At 46.6% G+C, this 17,947-nt stretch overlaps 1 protein-coding gene and 1 long non-coding RNA gene across 4 annotated transcripts; one reads left to right on the top strand and one right to left on the bottom strand.

Moving 5' to 3' along the window:
• Positions 1–2,961: 2,961 nt before the first annotated feature.
• LOC125972733 (rho GTPase-activating protein 32) lies at positions 2,962–17,442 on the bottom strand. Of its 3 annotated transcripts, XM_049726688.2 has the most exons (23): positions 16,988–17,439; positions 13,500–13,614; positions 12,733–12,829; positions 12,199–12,281; positions 11,978–12,062; positions 9,738–9,824; positions 9,539–9,676; positions 9,372–9,464; positions 9,179–9,301; positions 8,981–9,058; positions 8,453–8,534; positions 8,198–8,347; positions 7,770–7,872; positions 7,539–7,683; positions 7,358–7,440; positions 7,144–7,251; positions 6,934–7,079; positions 6,655–6,868; positions 6,406–6,554; positions 6,253–6,327; positions 5,849–6,187; positions 5,679–5,792; positions 2,962–5,351 (listed from the first exon to the last, which is right to left on the bottom strand). In XM_049726688.2, the coding sequence occupies exons 2-23, from the start codon at positions 13,589–13,591 to the stop codon at positions 3,457–3,459; spliced, it is 4,479 nt and encodes a 1,492-aa protein (XP_049582645.1). In that variant the 5' UTR covers positions 13,592–13,614; positions 16,988–17,439; the 3' UTR covers positions 2,962–3,456. The 3 variants fall into 3 exon arrangements, with proteins under 3 accessions (XP_049582645.1, XP_049582644.1, XP_049582646.1); XM_049726687.2 differs by having other exon boundaries at positions 6,253–6,554; positions 16,988–17,442; XM_049726689.2 differs by lacking the exons at positions 11,978–12,062; positions 12,199–12,281; positions 12,733–12,829; positions 13,500–13,614; positions 16,988–17,439 and adding an exon at positions 10,903–11,088 and having other exon boundaries at positions 6,253–6,554.
• On the top strand, positions 8,174–8,598 carry LOC137840439 (uncharacterized). Its single transcript, XR_011087086.1, has 2 exons — positions 8,174–8,319; positions 8,402–8,598. It is a non-coding gene; the product is annotated as an uncharacterized lncRNA (long non-coding RNA).
• Positions 17,443–17,947: the final 505 nt, after the last annotated feature.

The following is a 17,947-nucleotide window of genomic DNA, read 5'->3' as shown; positions in this document are numbered from 1 at the left end:
ATAATTAATTATACATGTTCATGATTAAAATATTATTCTCAGTTGTTTTTTTTTTCATCTCTAAACGAGGCAACGTCGATCACGGTGAAGTCCGAACAAGCTTCTTAATCAAAACGGCGTTGTGGTGCTAACTTAGCAAACGGCTGATAATCACACATTTATATTTATGTACATATTTTTACATGGAAATGTTTTACATTTTCAGCTCATAATATAAAAGCTTCCAGCTGGATTCGAAGACATGAAATGGAACATGTTCTCTCCAAAAGAACAAAAAAAAAAAACAAAAAAAAACAGACAAATAAGCATCAATACATGTTTAAAAGCAAAAAAAAAAAAAAAACGTTGGCCACTCAGCCTTCACACAGTAAGCGAAAGTTATTGTTGCTAAAGTGGCTATTTTTAAAGGTGCAATTGCAGCTTGTTCACCGCATGGTCGCTACTGTGACAAAAATGTGACGTGCTTCATTGGAAGGTGAGAATTTTTTTTCCCGACATTTAAACGGATTCCAAAAGAAACATCTGCTGGATTGACCACTGATTTTCTTTGAAGAAGCATTTTCACACTGTGTCCTAAATTCTTAGTTTCCATATTTAAAAATAAAAAGTGAAATGATTTGGGGGTAATAACTGCACGTAGAAGCATTTGGCGTGGCAGTTACGGGGGCGTCCCTGGTGAGGCGACGTCACCTTTCAACTCGCACCTGCCGCGTCTCAACATCTGGATGCTAGCAGATGTTCCCCAATCATTTCTCGCAGAGGTCAAAGTTACCCGCTCTTGAACTCTCCTCATGTCACTTCCAAGAGTTTTCAAACCTTTATATGCTCGCATTGGGGCAATTTTTATGGCAATGAGATGGAAACTTCTAATAGTTTTCGTCTTTCATGTCTCACAAGTATATTCTAGATACTTTTACACTGTGCAAAAATAATCTCTATAATTCGCCATGAGGGTTGCAGGTGAGCTGGATGGAGCGAGATGATGTCACTTGCCAGCCAATTGCAGAAGACATAAAAACATTCACACCTACGGAGAAAGCATAAATACAGTTTAGGTTTAGCTGGGTTTAAAAAAGTAACAATATTTCATGTACTTTGATTAAATACTAAATTGCAGGCATTCTGAATACTGTGGTACAAATACCAGTAATAATGGTACGCAGGCGCCCTCTGGTGGTAGCTAAAATAATGACCGGAAGTGGTGCTGTTGTTTTTTTTACAGAAAACACAACAGTAACATTTTGTGTCCATACAATGTCAGCGTCGCGAACAAGTACTCTCATCCAGTGCATGCATTCTCATTGATCAAGCGATTTAAGACAACTTTGTTTTTAACAGGCTCATTATTGCCATCGTCCATTCAGAACATTTACTTACCTGATTGACGAGTGCGACGCCGAGGGTCTCCTGAACTTGCACATCCGGAAGTGTTTAATCGGGCTAATATGCACAATATAAACCCATTTTGCTTATTTTAATAATCTTGTGTACTTATTTTAGAGTTTTACTGAGTTTATCGGTCGTTTATTCGAACTAAGCACTCCATTCGCGAGGCTAGCCAGATGCATGTAGCGTCACGCACTTCTTCGTGGTTGGAGGCTCACGCACTTCTTCGTGGTTCTTCTTCTTCGTGCGCTGCCAAATTCACAAGCCTGCGTCCTCCGAAAGTCGCATTTTCGGCCACAAAATTATTTGTTGTACAATACAATGTTTTTAAATAGTGTACTGTTTACTAATAAACAAATTAAGCTTATGGAAAAACTAATCAAATGTTATGTCTATTGAAAGAGGAACAATTTGTCTGACGCACTTGTGTCGTGTAACTTCCAGCTTTTCGCAACGTTTCACATTGAAAATAGTTCGTTCAAATTATGCTAGAATGTGAAAAATATTTTAACCTTTTTCAATTCAATTCTTTCCTTTCGGAAAAAAAAAACAGGGGAACAATTCTTTACTGAATAAACCCATCTGGTTGTGCTGCATCACGCCGAAGCCCTTAGAAAGAGATTGCTTTTGAATATTTTGCTCGAGGCCGCCTTTGTGTATGTGTGTCTCCGGTTTGTTCCAGTGTGCCATAAATAATTTGCCTTCAACCTTCACTGGCATGAAAATGGAAACGTGCTGCTTATGAGACAAGAAGGAACAGTGAGCATGCGCTTTGAATGCCAATGAACGCATGAATAATCAATGAGTGCGCATAAATGCTTGACCATTGACACCATGCACCGGACCATAAATATGCTCTATTTGCCACATGCGGATGTCAACTCGTGTGACGTCATTAACATACACACACATACTGAACATTTCCCGAGCAACTATTTCAAAGCAATGAGTCATTCATGATCTTCTGGGCAGAGCAAGATCTGCTGTTAACCGCTGTAAAGGCTTGTCTGCGCGCCACCTAGTGACCGTCAACACTACTACACGTGGGGTGAAACAGCCACAATTGAAACGCCTCTAATAATGATAATTTATTTGGAATGGATATTTATTCTCTTTTTTAAGACAAGCACTAGAAATGAAATGTATTGAACATGTCTTATTAGAATAAAATCCTCTACATAACTTAAGAGTAAAACACCTTTAGTATAATAATGTCACAGTTCCACCATTTATGTGACAAAACATCAATAGACAAAAATAGATTTTTCTCACAGGGGGAGCTGCGTCAATCGAAGGTAGAGAGCGTATATACGGTAGCTTCATGATTTCATAAAACATCGAAGTCAGCGATCGCAATGAGGTCGATTCCCGTTTTTAAAAAGTGCGCTTTTTTTTTTTCTGCATTCCGCGACGATTCCGAGCAAGCGAGCAAGCATTTGTGTTTCCACAGAAAAATATATCGGATGTTTCTATCGAGAGGTTTGGAGTAGACGTCACGCCGATGCATTGTTAAGACAATGTGTTTTCATACAAAGTGCTTCCAGTTTTGAGCGCACTGCAATGAGACATGCACAGTACATTGGCCATGGTTTTAGTCAGCTGCGTGTTTTTTTTTACAAAACATACAGAACCACACTAGAAAAAAAAAAATCTGTACACGTTCTTCAGCGTACCCAACTAATTAAAATTGACCTTGTCTTCCCTTGGGTTGTACGCAACTAAAACATGACAGCCATTTTGTCAAATTGAAAAGCTAAAGCAGAGCTGGGGAACCTTTGGTCTGATGTTATGTTGTTTTTTTAATTAAATTATTTTAGACTCCTAGAAAAAAAAAATGCATTTAAGTATTGACTCTTAGGTTCCCCAGCCCTGGTTTAAATGAAAAAAAATGACACTAAAGATGACACTAGCAGCATGCCCCCTCCCCCCCTTCCGCCCCCTAGCGGCAGCTTTGTACAGCTCCAGCAGGTTCAACGGAAGGCTTAAAAAAAACAGTCGGATGGTCTGGCAGAGGATAAAGTGCTGTTCTCCTTTGGCCCAACTGTGCATGGACATAAAAAGCCGCGAGTGTCACTCACGGACGCCGGAGTGTGTCCTGACTGCCGACTGATAAAAAGCATCCTGAGCCAGAGCCTTGGACAGCAGCCTGTGGCCGGCATGCGAAACGGCGGCGGAGGTGGACGCGGTGGTGTCCTGGCCCGGCGAGTACCCAGGCCCGGCTTGAGTGGATCTTGTAAATTTAGGCCGGGGCGCTGCATAAAAGCCCGCCGCCGTGTGGTCGTAGCGCACGGGCCGCACTTTGGCGCTCTGAGTCCTTCTGTTGGGCTGAGAGGAAAAGGATCCGGTGTGTTCAGCACCCGCCGGCGATTTGGCGGGGCGGTGATGATGGCGATTCTCTCGGGTGCTCTGCGATCGCTCGGGCTTCCTGAGGATGCCGGCTCGGGCGTTCTTGAAAGGGTCCGTTTGCCTTCTGTCGCTCAGCTCGGCAAAGCCGCTCTCGGGCAGCGAGGGGATTTTCCGAAGCGGCGCCTGGCGACGACGCTGCGAGGCGCTTTCGTTGACGAGGACGCGATGCGGCTGGTGAAAGGAGGGCGACGTAGCCTTGATGGCGCTTTGGCTTTCCCTTTTGGCGGCCGACAGCATCCCGTTTCCCGGATCCGACTTACTCCTTATGTGCATGATCTCTCTTCCCGTCGAGCCAGCCGGGGAAACCGGACTGTCGTAGGGAGACGTTATTTTACTCTCCTGCGTCTGGTAAACGACCAAGTCGTCGCTGTTCATGAAAAGTTCCCTTTCGGGAGGGTGGCCGTGTCGTGGGGAGTAGTAGAACTCTGGCGGCGCTCTTTCCTTGGTGGACCGCGTCCTGTAAGGCTGACCGTGGCGGATACTGTTACGTTGGAAAGGATCTAAAGCATCTCGGTAGTCGCTAGGGTTCAAGTCCGGGTAAGGGTTGTACAGCACTTGTTGAACCTGAACGTCCTCAAAGTGGGGCTGGAGCAGCCTCTGATAAGCCACCTCCTGCTCAGGATAAAAATCAGGGGGCAGGACGTCGGCGGCCAGCTCGTAGCGACTGATTTGCGGGGCGTGGAAGGAGCGCGCCCGCCTGATGGCGGGGTGCAGAACCAAGCTGTCTTCGGAGCGCTGCCAGTGGATTTGCTGTCGCTGGCTGGCGCCCGGAAGTTGCTCGTCTCTGTAGTAGCGTCGGTACTGAGGCGACAGGGGCGGTCCTAACCCGGAGGTGGCGCAGCGGCTCTCCGAGGACTGCCTGAGCACATGTCTCGGTCCAGAGAGGTGACGGGGCAGAGCGTCGGGTCGAAGGCAGCGAGCGAGTCGTCCGGAGTGAAAGGATTGCGGGGGCCGATGGCACGGGTTGCGTTGGACGTCGTCGAGCGGGCCGAGCGCTCTGTAAGCATAGCGGCGGAATGATGGAGACTGGAAAGATCGCGGGAGGACTTCGTCGATGGAGGCGGGCATGGAGGTCTCTGCCAGGACGGCGCGAAAGTTAAAGATGTTGATGGAGTCGGCGTTGGCGTAGACCGGGGAGGTCAAGGGGCTGCGCGGGGAGAAGACGGGCTCGGTGGGAGTGGAAACGCCCACGCTTTGATAGGTGGGCTCCTCCGGTGTGACGTCGCCGCGCCGGGAGTCCAGGCTGCCCGAGCCGAGCGGGCTGACGTTGGGTGTGAAGTTACTCTCCGCTTGCGAGTAGAGGTGTGCAGGCGTCTGCCACTGGGGGGCGCCGGGGTACGGCTGCGGGCACATTTTGAGATCCAGAGCCGACGGCCGAGTCGGCCTGTCCTGAGCTTCCTGCCGCTGGAGAGGGCGAGCCGGTTGGTTCCTTCTTCTCTGCGAGCCGCCGCTGGCCTTTTGCGCCGACTCGGCCAGCGCCAGAGCCAGCTTGCGGGCGGCGCTCGTCGGGGAAGGGTGAGGAGGGAGAATAGACACTGAACTCATAAGTCTATCTGCTCCTGGGGGGGCAGAAGACAAACAACGCTACAGTATGACAGGACAAACAAAGCTATGGTAAGACGTGATGGGACAGGACACAGAAGCTTTCATAAGAATCTACATAAACACGCTAACTATGTACAGTGCATGCGGAAAGTATTCAGAGAACTTCATTTTTCCTCCCTTTTACGTTTTATTCCAACATGGGGTTTTGTGTATGGAATTTTGAGGAAACCCATTTTGGAATGAGCCCATGACAACAAAATATAGAAAAATGGAAGTGCTGCAAAATCCTTCCTGGATGCACTGTACAAGAAGTGTTGACTTTACAGGTGAGTCCTACTGACCTGGATCCGGCAGGGTTTGCGTGGAGTCCGTCAGCGCCGACGCCTGACTGGCCGAGCTGCGCGGGCTGCAATGTCCGTAAGGCGCTCGGAGCTCTTTCGCATCCGCCGTCTCCCCTGTGGGTTGCAAAAGGTGAAAAGTCGGAACATCTGCCGGAGATTTCCTCTCTTACCTTTTCGGAGCTGCGTAGGGCTGTTGACGTTGTTTGGAGAAGTTGTGGCGTCTGACTCGTCCCTCCTGAATTTGAGTCCCTCCCTGTTGCGGGGTGCCCGAGGAGTCCCAGAAGCCAGGCTGCACTGGAAGGACATGGGGTCAAAGTCCAGGGAGGACATTCCGGCCACGGGTGGGTCCAGTTCGATGTCGTCCTCCGGCATGGGAGGCGAAGCTTCTTGGGTGCCGTTCTGACTCGATGGAGGTTTGCTTCTGGTTCTGAACACGTCATCTCGGTCGGACGCGGGCACGGCCTCGCTGGTTGAGCGGGGACGGAGATGCTGGTACTCTGGAGGCTCGCCTAGAGAGGAAAAAAAATATATATTTTGAAATCTGAAAAACATCATTTCAAAATAAGTCTATTACCTTCCAAATTGTGCAGCGAGGTGAGCGATTCCTCGCTTTTGGCCGAGCGCAATGTGCCGCTGTCGCCCCTCCCGCCTATTTCGGCACGAAAAGTGAATAGTGCGCGCCGATTAAACGGAAAATGAAAAAGGCGGCACGAGTCAGCGAGCCCACCTGGCAGTGCGATGCTCTTTATCTCGTTGGGCTCGCTGGGGTGTCGCTTCAGCTTACGTTTGGACACCGAGTGCGACTTACCCAGGTGGAAGAAGGACAGCCAGTTGCCCACAGGAGACTTCTTGGCTTTGCTCGGAGCCCGCTTGACACTAAGAAACAGAAAAGGGAGGGGGGGGGAGCGATATCAACTCGAAACACGTCCATTGGGCTATGTCTGTGATGTCATGCTGGGCCGGTCCTTGAACGCACCTCTCCAGCGGGAGCTCAATGACCGTGTGGAACTTGCCCAGCAGAGCCCCGGGCCCTTCCCCGACCTCGATGTAGTCGCTGTGGTTGAGGCAGGGCGTGGTGGCTGGCGAGCTAAGCTGAGCCTGAGTGCGAGCTTGAGCCTCCTCCAGAGACAGCAGCTTGGTGGACGGCGAGGAGACCAGTAGAGACTTGGGTCTGGATAAGGTGTTGTTACCTAGGAGATACACGCTCCGAGTCAGCGCCACCTTGTGGAGCAATCACGCAGATTTCTGCACTCACCGGCGCTTTCCCGAATGATAGCGTTGAGCTTGGTGCTAAAGAGCGCCTCGGTGTTGTTTAGGATGAACTCCACCACCACCGATTGGATGCGCACCTCCATGAAGGCCGCCGTGCCGCTGAAGCAGGCCGACTCAATTTGTTTGGACCTGAAACACACAGCCAGAGTGTCTTAGTTGAGCAAAGCGACGAAGACTTTAATGGCTGACTCACCTGAGCAAGTTTGGTGCCCACACGATGGCCAAATTTTTCGTGTGCATGTTGGTGCTGGAACTAAAAGTGGCCAGATGGGACAAGTGTCTCATGAGGTACTCCAGCGTCCTGCACATTGAGTGTCATCATTAGTATTATTTTTTTATTATTATTTTTTGGTACATGCAGTTGCATTTGTAGCCACCAGGATGTGCTAGCGAGCTATGGAGCAGACCTGTAATGTGGAGGCGGCAGCTGCTGGATGACGTTGTGGATTTTAACCAGCCTCTCCTCATCTGTGGCTGCAGACACGGCCTCCTGGGAGCGAGACAAAGAGGCTTAGGATCCCATTCTCACTCTCTCTCTCACTTTTTTTTTTTTAAATTTGTGTCGTCAGCAACCACAAAAAAACTCACTGAGAATCTGTCATACAGCTGGTAGGTGAGCAGAGGGTTAGGAAGCTCTCGGAAGTACAACTTGCAGAGGGAGCCCACCGAATGGATGTCCTGCCGAAAGACATCTCGGCTCAGGTCAGGAATCTGCTCCGAGTCAAACTCGTGCCTGAACGTGGACAAATTAAAAAGCATGATATATATATATAATGTTTTTTTTCAAAACATATAAACACATCCCATTTTAAAAGCAACCTGAGTTTCTGGATGTTGGAGGAGATTCCAGACAGCCTGTAAATTCCGTCCACCACGCCGTGCTTTTCGATGAACTCGGCGCAACTCTTCACAACCTGAGGGACTGAAGGCAGACACCAAAAGGAACAATTTAAAGCCAGCTTGAAGGCAATAAATGTCTTTTTGTTACAGCCAACAACACAGCATGAGTCATTGCGAGCTATAAAATTTCATTGCACTGGATGAGGGTGGCTGCTGATATTAAGCGTGCCCCCTCCCACCCCCGATTATGAATAAATCCCTTGAGAGGATTAAAAACCGACATGGAATTGATCCAACCAACACAAGCAGGCTAATGCCGATGCTCTCGTTTATTGATCGACATTATTGAAATTTTATAGAAGCAATTTTTTCTTATTTTTTTTATTCTTGCTTTTGTTGCAATTCACCTTCGTGTTCGGAGCTGTGGAGGTGTTCCCCCAAGTCGCAGCCGAACACTCGCTCCCTGAGAATGCCGCGCTGGCGAAGCTTCTGCGGCGGCGGCCGTGACTTCATGAAAGATCTCAGGAAGGTAACCAGCTTGCCGTGCTTCTTGCATACTGTCGACGGAGAGACAAAAAGCCCACTTGAGTGCAATCTGTCTCATGTCCCAGGAGGAAGTTGGACATCAATTATGCAGTAAAGAAAAAAGAGGGGCGGAGTACCTGGTTTGGGAACCGAGCTTTGAACGCTGGGAGGAAGCTTGTCGTTTATCAGCTCGACGCAGTCGCTCGGGAAGAAACCAACCTGAGAAGTCCGCGGAAGACACGTTTATTCAAGGTGATGTCAGGCCATCAATGTGGGATTTTTTTTTTTTTTTTAAGTTTCCAATCTATTTCTTATATTGATTATGACTGCGAATAAAATAAAAAAAAAATCCTCACCAGAAAAAAAAGCTTATTTAATAAATAAAATTAAAAAATTTTCACTGGAAAAAAACAAAATTTAAAAAAACAAAACAGAAACGCTTTACTTGACCAAAAAAAAAAATCACAAAATACCTCACCAGGAAAAAAAGAAGTGTATTAAATACAAAAAAAATTACTTTACCCAACAAATAAAATAACTTTTTGTCACAAAAAAAGCGTATTAAATAATACAAAAAAAATGCTTAAACTGACAAATAAAATCACAAATTTTCTTCACCGGAAAAAAAAGAAGAGTAGTAAATAATACAAAAAAAGTTGCTTTACCTGAAAGCCATGTTTGCCTCTCCACCAGCCTGTGTCCTCTTTTGGAGGCATGTCGATGACAGAAACAATGTCCCCTACCTGACAACGAAAAATAAAATTACCCCAATTAAACTGCAGGATAAATACCGAGCTCAACTAATAAAAGGCTCAAACACAAATCCTGATATATTAGGTTTTTTTTTTTTTTGGTGCTGTTACCTCAAAGGTCAATTCATCGGTGGCCTGAGCTGTGTAGCGTTTGGTGACGTGGGCGGCGGCGATGGCGGGGACGTTGATGGACGCCTCCTCAGACACCAGCATATGGTTCCCCTTGTTGTCAATCTACAAAACATGTCCACACATTTACTATAAATCAACTTTATCCACACAAACACACAAAAAGCTTTACTACCTCCATCCATGTCAGAACCGGACCACAATTGATCTTGTTGTCGGCGATGACAGAGAAGCGGGACAAGTAGGTGGCCAACATCTTGTTTACTGCCTGAAGAGAAAAAAAAATGTAAGTGTTAAGAATGTTGTGTTTCAGACTCGCCTGAAAATCCAAAGTGCCAATACCTGGGCCGTGTCCTTGGTCGGGTCGTATTTGGGCAGCTCGGCGAGTTGTGAGTAGCGGCGGTCGTAGATGCACAAGTGCAAATGTTTGTCCAGCACACGAAAGTCCTCGTAGGACCTCTTCACCAGCCAGTTTCGAGCCTGGAAGGAAGACCAAAATGTTTCAAGATGTTGAAATCTTGACATGAAGCGGCGAGAGTACCTGGCAGGTGATCTGGACCAGAAAGAGAAGTTCTTTGGCGTCCTGGCCCCCCTTTTGGATTTCACTCTGTCCTTCTGCAAAGGCCAGCTAAGAAAGAAGTAGATGAAAAATAAAGGTAAATAAGATTAAAATAAGATTCTAAATAATTGACATCCTCTGCGGAGGTGACCTGGAAATAAAAACAAAAATGTATCTAGACACATTTTGAAAACTCAGCTAAGGCGAAAAACTAAAACATTAATTGGATCGGTTTCGTCCACTATTCATCAATCATGCAGTCACAAATAAATAATTCCATAAGCTTTGAGCCTTTTTTTTTTATTTTTTTACTCTGCTCAAACCAAACGTCCTCTTTAGTGATGCTCTGAGTGGAAAAAAAAAAAAAAAAAAAAGAAGAGTTTTGGGAATACATTGGCAGATGTGGAAGCAATGAGTCGCGGGAGCTTCTGGGTATTTATAACAGTTTGAAGCACATTGAGACGGACTGTTACACAACGCGCGGCGACCCAGTTTACTGCTACGAGGCGGTGAACAGGAACAACGAGAAAATAAAAGAAGAACCAAGAAAAAAATAAAAATCAGCTCAATGTCTTGATGCAAAATTCCACTTGGGTGGAAAGTGTAGAAATTGCATTAGCAGCAAAATGTAGCGCTTCAAGCTGTCTTTTGAATTATTTTTCAAATTTACAATGCAAAAAAAAAAGTAAGAATCGGCATTAAAAAAAAATAAGAATTCTTGGTTTGTGCCTCAACAAAAAATTAGAAAATCCACACGCCGTAATCCAAACAGTAATTAAACATACAAAGCGTATTAGCAGAGTTAATTGGAATGGCCCCACCTCAGCCAATTCTGAACAAACCTCAAATGGATCGCTGCCAACTTGTTATGATGGCTAAAGAAAGAGTAACAAAAGCCTGATATGCACATCCACTGGACCGCCACCAATGTGTCATTCTTTGTTGGCCCAGCATCACATCCATGCATTATTCACAAACAAAATCAGAACAGTGCTGCAAGAATTTCAATCTCATTGCTTTTCTTTCATGTAATCTAGCAAAAAAAAAAAAAAAAACAATTGGTAGGCAAAAACAAAGTTGCTGACTTAGGTTATACTCAAGTTTTCATTAAAGCATTAGCATAAAAGGCTACGCTAGCCTATGTTACCTGGAAGCAGATCTTTCTTTTGGTCCTGGACCTCCCACAAGCTCCACAAAAAAACTCAAATGTTTTCTTCACAAAACGACGTTGCTCCTCGCTAGCTGGAAGCTGGCGCATGCTCTCCCATTCAAAACATCAAGATGAGCCGAGGATGCTCCGCACTGTGTCTCAGACTCCCCTCCTCCCCGTTTTGGTGCCCCCTCCCCCTTCCATCCCCGCCTGCCTCCCCCCTTTCTAAACAGCGCTTCTGTCTCGCCACAAAAGGCGACTTGGCAGTGAACGAATGCGAATCCTCGTCTCGGCCAAACCTGGACGCGGCTACCGTGAAAGCTGGCACTGCGTTTGGGGCTGTGAGGGAGATTGGAGAGGATGGAGGTGGGAGGGGGTTGTCCTCGCTGCCCTTGTCCGGTTCAGTGAGATCTGATCCTTCCAACCCCCTCCCCCCCATCTGACGTCACATCTCCCTGGCTGTGTGTACTACACGCTGCACTACTGACACGTCCAAAAAAATCTCACCTGCTTTTCTTCCACCCTTAGCATGATTTTACAGCCGGGTCCAAACGGACAGATAGTTTGCGTGATCGTCCTTGAAATGCAGCTCCTTAAATTGGGATGCTGCCTCAAGCGCTAACCCTGCTCGTGTGGGAGGCAAGAGAAGCGCTTTGAGGCGAATGCTAATCACCCGATGCAACATTAGCATGCAAACAGTGACGCTGGAATTTTTGTCGAAAAGATTGTTTTGGAAAGCAGACAATTTGGGCTAATTGCGTTTCAAGCTTGATTAGCCCAGATGCGCTTTTTAGAAGAGCTCGCGCCTCAACTTTCGCCAGCCGCGTTCGAGATGTCGACTTATAAAGTCATAAGCTGATTCCGTGTGGTTTATTCTCAAACTAATAGGCGAGATCACGGTTTTAAAACGGTGGCGGGATCTGGATTAAGAGATTATAAATGAGAGAGCTAACAAACTAGTGGGAGTGGCACCAAAAATAATAATAAGTGTGAAAAATAGTTGTGGTTAATATTTCTAGGCCTAAGTGGTCTAAAAAAAAAAAAAAAAGTACTTTTGTCAAGGAGGGCTTACCTCAACGTTCCCAAAGTCAGCAGTCTCGTAGTGGAAGTGCGCACATTCGGCCAGACGGGGAAAGTGACCCTTGGGAAAGGTCAACCTGCAAAGTACAACGGCATCAGCTCGCTAGTCTCATGCTGTGATGGAGGCAAAAGACGCGGGCGGGGGGGGAGGCTCATTGCACTGGCCTGGATACGAGGCCTGATTTGCAGCCCGTAATAGCACGGAGCACCTACTTCTTCATGTTCTTGACCTTCATGCTCGCCGTGCTGACGCAGGAGCGCAGGAGGGGCTCGGCTGTGATGTCATCACTGCGCGCCTGCCACACAAATACATTAACGATTAACGTGGACAAGCGAAATCATCTTTGCACTAAAAGTCATTCGTCGCCTCCGCACGGTCGAGGCATACAAACACGAAGCCATTTTGCGAACAGGTTCATCTAGTTTGATGTTTGCAATCGACCCGACGCTGTTCACGATTCGACCCTTAACAGGCCTGAGGCACGTTAGCATTTGAATATTAAAACCACAGTTAAATGGATTGAGCTGGTTTCATCATCGCATACTCAACCAACTGGCTGGTCATGTCCACAAAAGAGAAGCAGCACTTAGTGTTTTTCCTTCCAGCGTTCCATTTCCCGCCGAGACTTTAAAACCACTTAGTTAACAGACGATAAAGGGCAATGACATAAGAAAGACGACAAAGCGCGTCTTTGGTAAAAGAACACAACGTTCATGAGGCATCTTGCCAGTTGTATGTATGCGTACCTGTATCTCCCGTGGTTGTCCCTCATCTACAGGGCTGCTGGGGGAAGCTTGAGGTAAGACATCATCTTTGTTCGGCTGAGTGAATGGTGTCGCGTCTCTGTAGGGAAACAAAATGGAGGTGAGAGAGATAGAGAGACCGTTGTCTCACCCCGAAGCAACATATTAAATGGTGTTTTTATTATGATTTGTTAGTCAGCAAGCACAATTAAGTGACAAGCGTAAAAAAAATAAGTGTCGTAATTCCCTAGTTAGCCAGCAGAGGGGGCAAGTGAGTCAACAATACGCGTCACCCTCAAATCATGACACCGCACTAGCATGGTTGAAGTCATTCGACATGTGACTGATAAGATTCTAACAATCTTGCCAGTAAGACATGACAAAGCCGAGAGGAAGTGCAGTCTCGCTGTGGCTTTTGTGTTTACTGAGCGGAGTGACGCTCACCTATTCAGCCGACCATAAAGGCGGCCAACCACCAGTCGAGCGCTTCACAAAAGACCGACTCCAAATGTGACTCAATGAGTTCGGGTAGAGAGGGGGGGGGGGGGGGGGGGGTGGGGGGGTGGGGGGCAACAAATGAGCAACAAAAAGGCGGAAGGCGTTGTCACACTTATTCAGGGTGATGAGCTCAGTGACATGAGAGCACACATGACTCAGATTGCATCATCAAGTCACAAACTGTAAATTGGCTGTGCACGAATGAAGATACATTGATGCTTGCTGACTCCATAGAAGTTGTTGTGAGTGCAGAAAAGAAGAGATGTTCTCACCCCTCAAGGACGCGACGACTCTCCGGGTCCCCCCGGGGCCGTGAGGCGGCGGCATTCTCGATCACCGCGGCAACCACGCAGCCAGCCTCCATGATGCCGTGGTTCCGCGAGCTCCCTGAAACGCGAGGGATGAGATTAAAAAAAAAAGGCGGGGAGAGAAAGAGAGCGCGTTAAGGCAGGTGGGTGAAGAGAAGAAGGAAGAGTGTGCGGCGCGCGAGCGCCTCTTCCTGAGGCGTGAACGCTCCAACTAATATGTGATGATGTCATGCTACGATGCTGCCAGCTGACACGATGATGATGCGGAGGGGAGGGGGGGGGGGTATGGGGGTGGGGGCGTCTACTTCCTGAAGGGAATGGAATAGGCTATGTTGGGGGAGCATAATACTTAAATTAGCCTGATTTGGATGAAAGGGGACGAGCACTCTATTTGGGTCAACTTCGTGTGTTGTTTTATCAAATAAATAAATAAATAAATAAATAAATAAATTTGGCTTGTTTCATATAAAATAATTTGAGTTTGGAGGTTAGGCTAGCTCGGCTAAAATAAAGGCAACTTTTGTGATTTGAAAATTGCATTTTACTACACTGAGAGGTTGATTTGAATGAGATCATTTGATCAACCCTAATAGTAACTACTGTCACACCTTGTAAGTGATACCAAAAGTATTTATGGGGCTATTAGCTGGCTGATAAGATTACTTCTTCTCTCTTCATGTAGTGTAAACAAACAGAAGGAATGTATAGACACAGCGAAACCAGACTCGCTAATGGTCCTCTCCACAATCTTCCCATAACTAGTTTTGTAATGAATGCTTGGTGACAAACAATGAGCGAGGGCATAAGGGCGCAAGAAGCACTAAAGGCTCCATTACATTTAAACGCTCAAGCCGTTCCAGGTCGTGACTAATCAGCATTGAAACGTTGGGAGTGGACTCATCACAGGAGCACTTTCCCACCAGGAACGCTGGCTGGCTGGCTGGCTTGGAGCCTCGCTGGCTGGCTGTTGACGGACTTGATGACTCAGCAGAATGCAAGCAGGCGTACAGGACCAGACTGCGATTCATTTTTATACAAGCGTTCCAAAAGCCTTTGACGTGTCGTTTGATTTAAAAACGCGGGCCTCACCTTGGTCTTGTCTTTATTTACAATATCTGCAATTACAGCGCATTCCTCGGGGGAAAAATGCAGCATAATACTTGGCCTTGTCGACTACAGCATGGCACGCCGAGGACAAAAAAAAAAAATGCTGTGTTCTAAAATGTGAAGGCTAACATCGACTGAAAAACATGAGCTTGACACACCCGTCAAGTCAAATGAGATATGTTTGAATTTCTTCATCAATAGTGCTACTCACATTGAGCTATAAAAAGTCTACACACCCCAGTGCAAACGCCAGGTTTTTGTGTGATAAAAAAAAAAAAATGGCGTCAAGATAAACCATGACAGCTATCGTTGCAATTTTTTTAAAAATGGATCGCATTGTAGACTCTCGAGAGCTTCAGGCAGATAAAATGGCTCGTACTGATAAAGCTGAACATGAAGACGTCATCGTCGAACAAAGCGCACGTTCTGACACGAATGTAACGTTATATCGTATCTTCTGCGGCAAACCAGACGCCACCATGGTTCTGCTGGTCCTGAAGCGGCAACAAACAAGACAGTCTTCCTGGAAGGAACCCTTTGAAGCACCAATACTTAAAAGGTGTTTTTCTTTTTTAAACCCGCATTGAAAAAAAAAAAAACCCGACATCTATCTGATGGCCTACATGGCAAAAAATAGGACGAGCTTACTCCATGCAGGCTGTTTATGGAACGTGTTTCAGCTGCTGCTGTCTTGACAGGACGAATGTCTGCCGACATATTTTCTCAGCGTAAACATGAGCAGATGAGCCCGATTAGTCACGGATATATTTCTCTTATAGTCCACCAAGAATATATCCAAATGCTTATCAATACCGCATAGTGATGTAATCGGTGTAGGAGTCAACGAGAGTCTTGGCAAAAGTTGTCTTTGTGGTCTATTTTTAGCGCGGTGGGATTACATCGTCATCCCGGGTGAGAGACGGACGGACGGGCGTGTTGATTAAATATTTGTGGCTTTATTGTCCACAATTTAATCAGAGCGTGCTTAATCGCCGTGCACCCTGGCCTCGGCGTGACGACGGGGCGATTGAGCCACCGTGTGAGCCGACATCAAGTTAATCTGGCAGATTTGGAGAAGATTACGTGATCGTACGACACCCCCCTCCCTCACCCCCCCGCACTTGAAAAAAATGGCTGAAAAGGAGAAGGGGCGGGAAAGACGGCGCCTCGGGCAGATTGAGCGAGTCAAAAGGTTTCTGGGAGGCTTATTACCCTCCTCTCGCCACCTCATCCTCAGTCTGAAGTCGTCGGCATGGACGGGAGGGGTTGCCATGGTAACCGGCGGCCTCCTCTACACCGCGGGGCCCGTGTTGACTGCATTCCGCGGTGCACTCTTATTGAATTACTGGGCGCAGCCACAGTGTGCTTAATAATTTGCACATTTGACTATATTTCCTTGATTGGCGATTGGAAAAATTCACGGAATGGGCGCGAGAAAGGTTGGGAATCACCACACGGTATTGAAAAAGTCAATGAAAGTTCATTACAAAAAATCTGATACTACCCAAGACGCACCAAACGACTGCTTTATCAATCAATTGCTCCGTCAATTATTTTCCGATGAATCAAATATTTTTTGTTCATCTATATTTATTCCAAAAAGCATAAAAAATTTGTAAATTTGGTTTGATACAAAGCTAACTATTCTGCTTTCACAGCGCACTCCAAACAATTTAGAATATTTACTGCTGAGAGGCAGAAATTTAGAACAATTTTAAGTTGACCAAAGTCTAAATGATTCATCGACTATCAAAATAGCCGGATTTATTGTCGGATTAAGCGATTCAGTCTCACACCTCGTCACACCCATTTAAGTTACAAAATTCCGGACAAACAATGACACTATTATACTTCTCAAGTTTTAAAACGTGACTTGCGCGCAATTTTTTTGTCACATGTCTATGTTTTGTCATTTTACATAACATACTCGTCCCAAGTGGCCTTGATCATATATAAGGTCGCATTTTTTTGGTTGCTGTCTATTAAAATGATTATGCATAATATTGCAGACATGTACAGGAACAGGAACAGCGAGTGTGTGTGTGTGTGTGTGTGGGGGGGGGGGGGGGGCGAACATTGATAGGTAGTATTACATTATATTGCTTTAAGTGTCAAGTGGCCGGTAACAGCTAACTGGGTTAACTTCTTTGCAGGTGGACTTTGACCTGGCGCACCAAAGCAACAGCTGTGTCTTCCCCCACCCAACCATCCACCCACCCACCGACCACTCACCTTGCCACATTTGCTGCTCTTTCTGCATGACAACGTGTGTGTGCATCGACTGTGTGTGTGTGTTACGTGATGTCATGACGGAAGGATGAGGGCGGCTTCGTGCGTCCTCCTACCTGCTGCGGCCGGGTGTCCTCCGCTGGTCTAAACCACCGAAGGGAGCAGCTCCTCGGCATCCGCCAGGATGTAGTCGACATGGCACTGCATCGACGCCCGGTAGTGTCCGCTGTTGAGAACGTCCAAAATCGGAATGAATCAAAATATAAAACAAAAAAGGCAAAGGAGCTCCTTGCTGTCTCCTGAGGTGCTTCTCAGCTTACTGGTGTGTCTCACTGCACTCTGGCACGGGAGCGCGCACGGCACCGCCTCCGTGACCGCGCGTCGGATGGATGGCGCTTGCTAGCGAACGCGCGGGTGGTGTTTCCCACGCCGAGTCACTGCCGAGGAATCAGGCTGTGAAGTAGATGAAGGCGTGGGAGGGTCCGTTGCGTGGGGGGGCGGGAGGGCTCAGTTTCGTAAGTGTCCACAAAGCCTAAATGAACCTTTATCCAGCACGAGCGCGAACGCTTACATAAGCGAGTGTGTAGGTGGGAGGTGGCTACCATGCTAATACTAGCCGTAATATTCAAATTGTTTGCAGTTTGCAGAAGACAGAACGTCCCCAAGTTATTTCAGTGTTTACCGAGTGGCTTAACAGGTGGTTACCCCAGGTGTGTGCACATACTTGTTAGTATGTTTGTTTCCCAGCATGCCTCTGGGCTCTTGAATTTGAGTAAAAAGCACAAAGGTCATTCTCCTTGGATGTATTTGTTTTTCTCGCTCCACCCAAGCCTCCTTGTAATTAGCTTTTCCTTTAAAAAAACAAAAAAAAATTAAACATTAACTACAAGTTTAAGATGTCTGCATTAATATTTAACTTTGAATAAATGCGTTTGACAAGAGGTCATGTTGACAAAAATGCACAATACTTACACCCGGTGTCTAGCATGTGAACTACACTTTATGAACAAAATGGGATTGAGCTCTTCTTCGATTAATCGGAAGTTGGAATAGACACCTCAGTCGATTCTTTATCT

This window comes from Syngnathus scovelli, chromosome 7 (assembly GCF_024217435.2).
Source record: "Syngnathus scovelli strain Florida chromosome 7, RoL_Ssco_1.2, whole genome shotgun sequence".
Classification (NCBI taxonomy): Eukaryota; Metazoa; Chordata; class Actinopteri; order Syngnathiformes; family Syngnathidae; genus Syngnathus; species Syngnathus scovelli.
Note: the sequence above shows the minus strand (reverse complement) of the source record. Positions and strands in the feature narration are given on the sequence as shown.

What these genes read in the sequence shown, in the direction of transcription:
- LOC125972733 (XM_049726687.2), bottom strand. Translation starts at nt 13,591, where the DNA reads ATGGAGGCTGGCTGCGTGGTTGCCGCGGTGATCGAGAATGCCGCCGCC. An exon ending in CGACCAAGGACACGGCCCAG is followed by an intron (nt 9,465 to 9,538) that starts GTATTGGCACTT and finishes TTTTCTCTTCAG; the next exon opens with GCAGTAAACAAGATGTTGGC. An exon ending in ATTGAGCTCCCGCTGGAGAG is followed by an intron (nt 6,555 to 6,654) that starts GTGCGTTCAAGG and finishes TCTGTTTCTTAG; the next exon opens with TGTCAAGCGGGCTCCGAGCA.